Source organism: Nicotiana tomentosiformis, chromosome 2 (genome assembly GCF_000390325.3).
Source record: "Nicotiana tomentosiformis chromosome 2, ASM39032v3, whole genome shotgun sequence".
Taxonomy (NCBI): Eukaryota; Viridiplantae; Streptophyta; class Magnoliopsida; order Solanales; family Solanaceae; genus Nicotiana; species Nicotiana tomentosiformis.
The window spans coordinates 46,153,190-46,154,465 of NC_090813.1; the positions used below are offsets into that span (position 1 = coordinate 46,153,190).

General features: G+C 45.7%; 1 protein-coding gene across 1 annotated transcript; it reads right to left on the reverse strand.

Moving 5' to 3' along the window:
- Positions 1–278: 278 nt before the first annotated feature.
- Positions 279–977, reverse strand: LOC138904724 (uncharacterized). Its single transcript, XM_070193229.1, has one exon. It carries the CDS (start codon positions 975–977, stop codon positions 279–281), a length of 699 nt encoding a protein of 232 aa, XP_070049330.1.
- Between the last annotated feature and the right edge of the window lie 299 nt (positions 978–1,276).

Sequence of the window (1,276 nt, forward strand, 5' to 3'; positions counted from 1 at the left end):
TCCCTGATTTCCTGCTATTCGATTTCACTAAAACCGCCACTGAAAGACCCTCCTGTCTTGGCCTTCTTACGTAAATCACTAGCTGCATGCTCCTCACGTCCCTTGGTTTCAATCTTTCTAGCAAGGTCGACTGTATCAGAGTAGGATAAAGTCTTCATCTGGGGGGCTATTGGAGTGTATAGAGGACCAACCGATCCATCAACAAACCTCTGAACTCGAGCTTCTTCGGTAGGCACTAAGTAAGGGGCATATCTAGCCAGCTTACAAAACTTGGTGTTTTATGTTGACACATCCATATCTGGAGTCTGAACTAATCTCTCAAAGTCTCTAGCATAGTTTTGCATCAGGCTATCTGGAAGAAAATGATTCATGAACAATTTAGTGAATTCGTCCCATATCAGTGGTGCTGTTCCTGCTGGCCTTCCTAGCAATACAGTTTCATACCATGTGTTAGACATATCCTCTAGTTTGTATGCTGTGAGCTCCACCGCTCTCTCACTAGAACATCCTAGAGCACGTAATGCCCTGAGTGTCCCATCCAAGAAACTTTGAGGATCTGCCGAATTATCAGAACCTGTGTATTTTGGTGATTTCAATTTCAGGAACTGTTGTAGGGATACTTCCTTATTCCCGAAAGTCCGAGTCTGTACAGGTGCTTGTGTCTGTAAAGTAGCCTGAGGAGCTGAACTTCTACCATGAGTAGGAACCAATGCCTTTAACACATTTAATAACCTTGCCACTGCGTCTGCAGGTAAGGCAACAGTAGGTACAACAGTTGGCACTGGTGGTGGAGCGTCCTGAGCTCCCTGCCCTTGCACTTGATCTGGCATAGCAGCTTGGGGTTGACCCATGTTCCCAACTTCAAGTTGAGGAGCAGTCTGTCTTCTAGTTTGATGAACCCCAACTTGACTGCCACCCCGGGTAGTACCACGTCCAGCACCACATCCAGCAGATGAGGGTGTGCGTGTCCTAGCCATCTGTGAAAGAAATACTCCAAAGTCAATCTTAAGTTATCTCAATGCACGATCAAAGGATGAAAGAAGGGAAAACATTCCTAGATTTTCAGTAGCCTCAAGATCATAAGTATGGGAGCCTACACTTCCAAGAATTGATGACCTGTTTGACCAACTCCAGGGTGCCAAGTATTTCTCCAAGATTGACTTGCGTTCAGGGTATCATCAGGTGAGGGTTAAGGAGAAGGATATTCCAAAGACGGCCTTCCGGACAAGATATGGGCATTTTGAGTTCTTGGTGATGTCGTTCGGGCTAACAAATG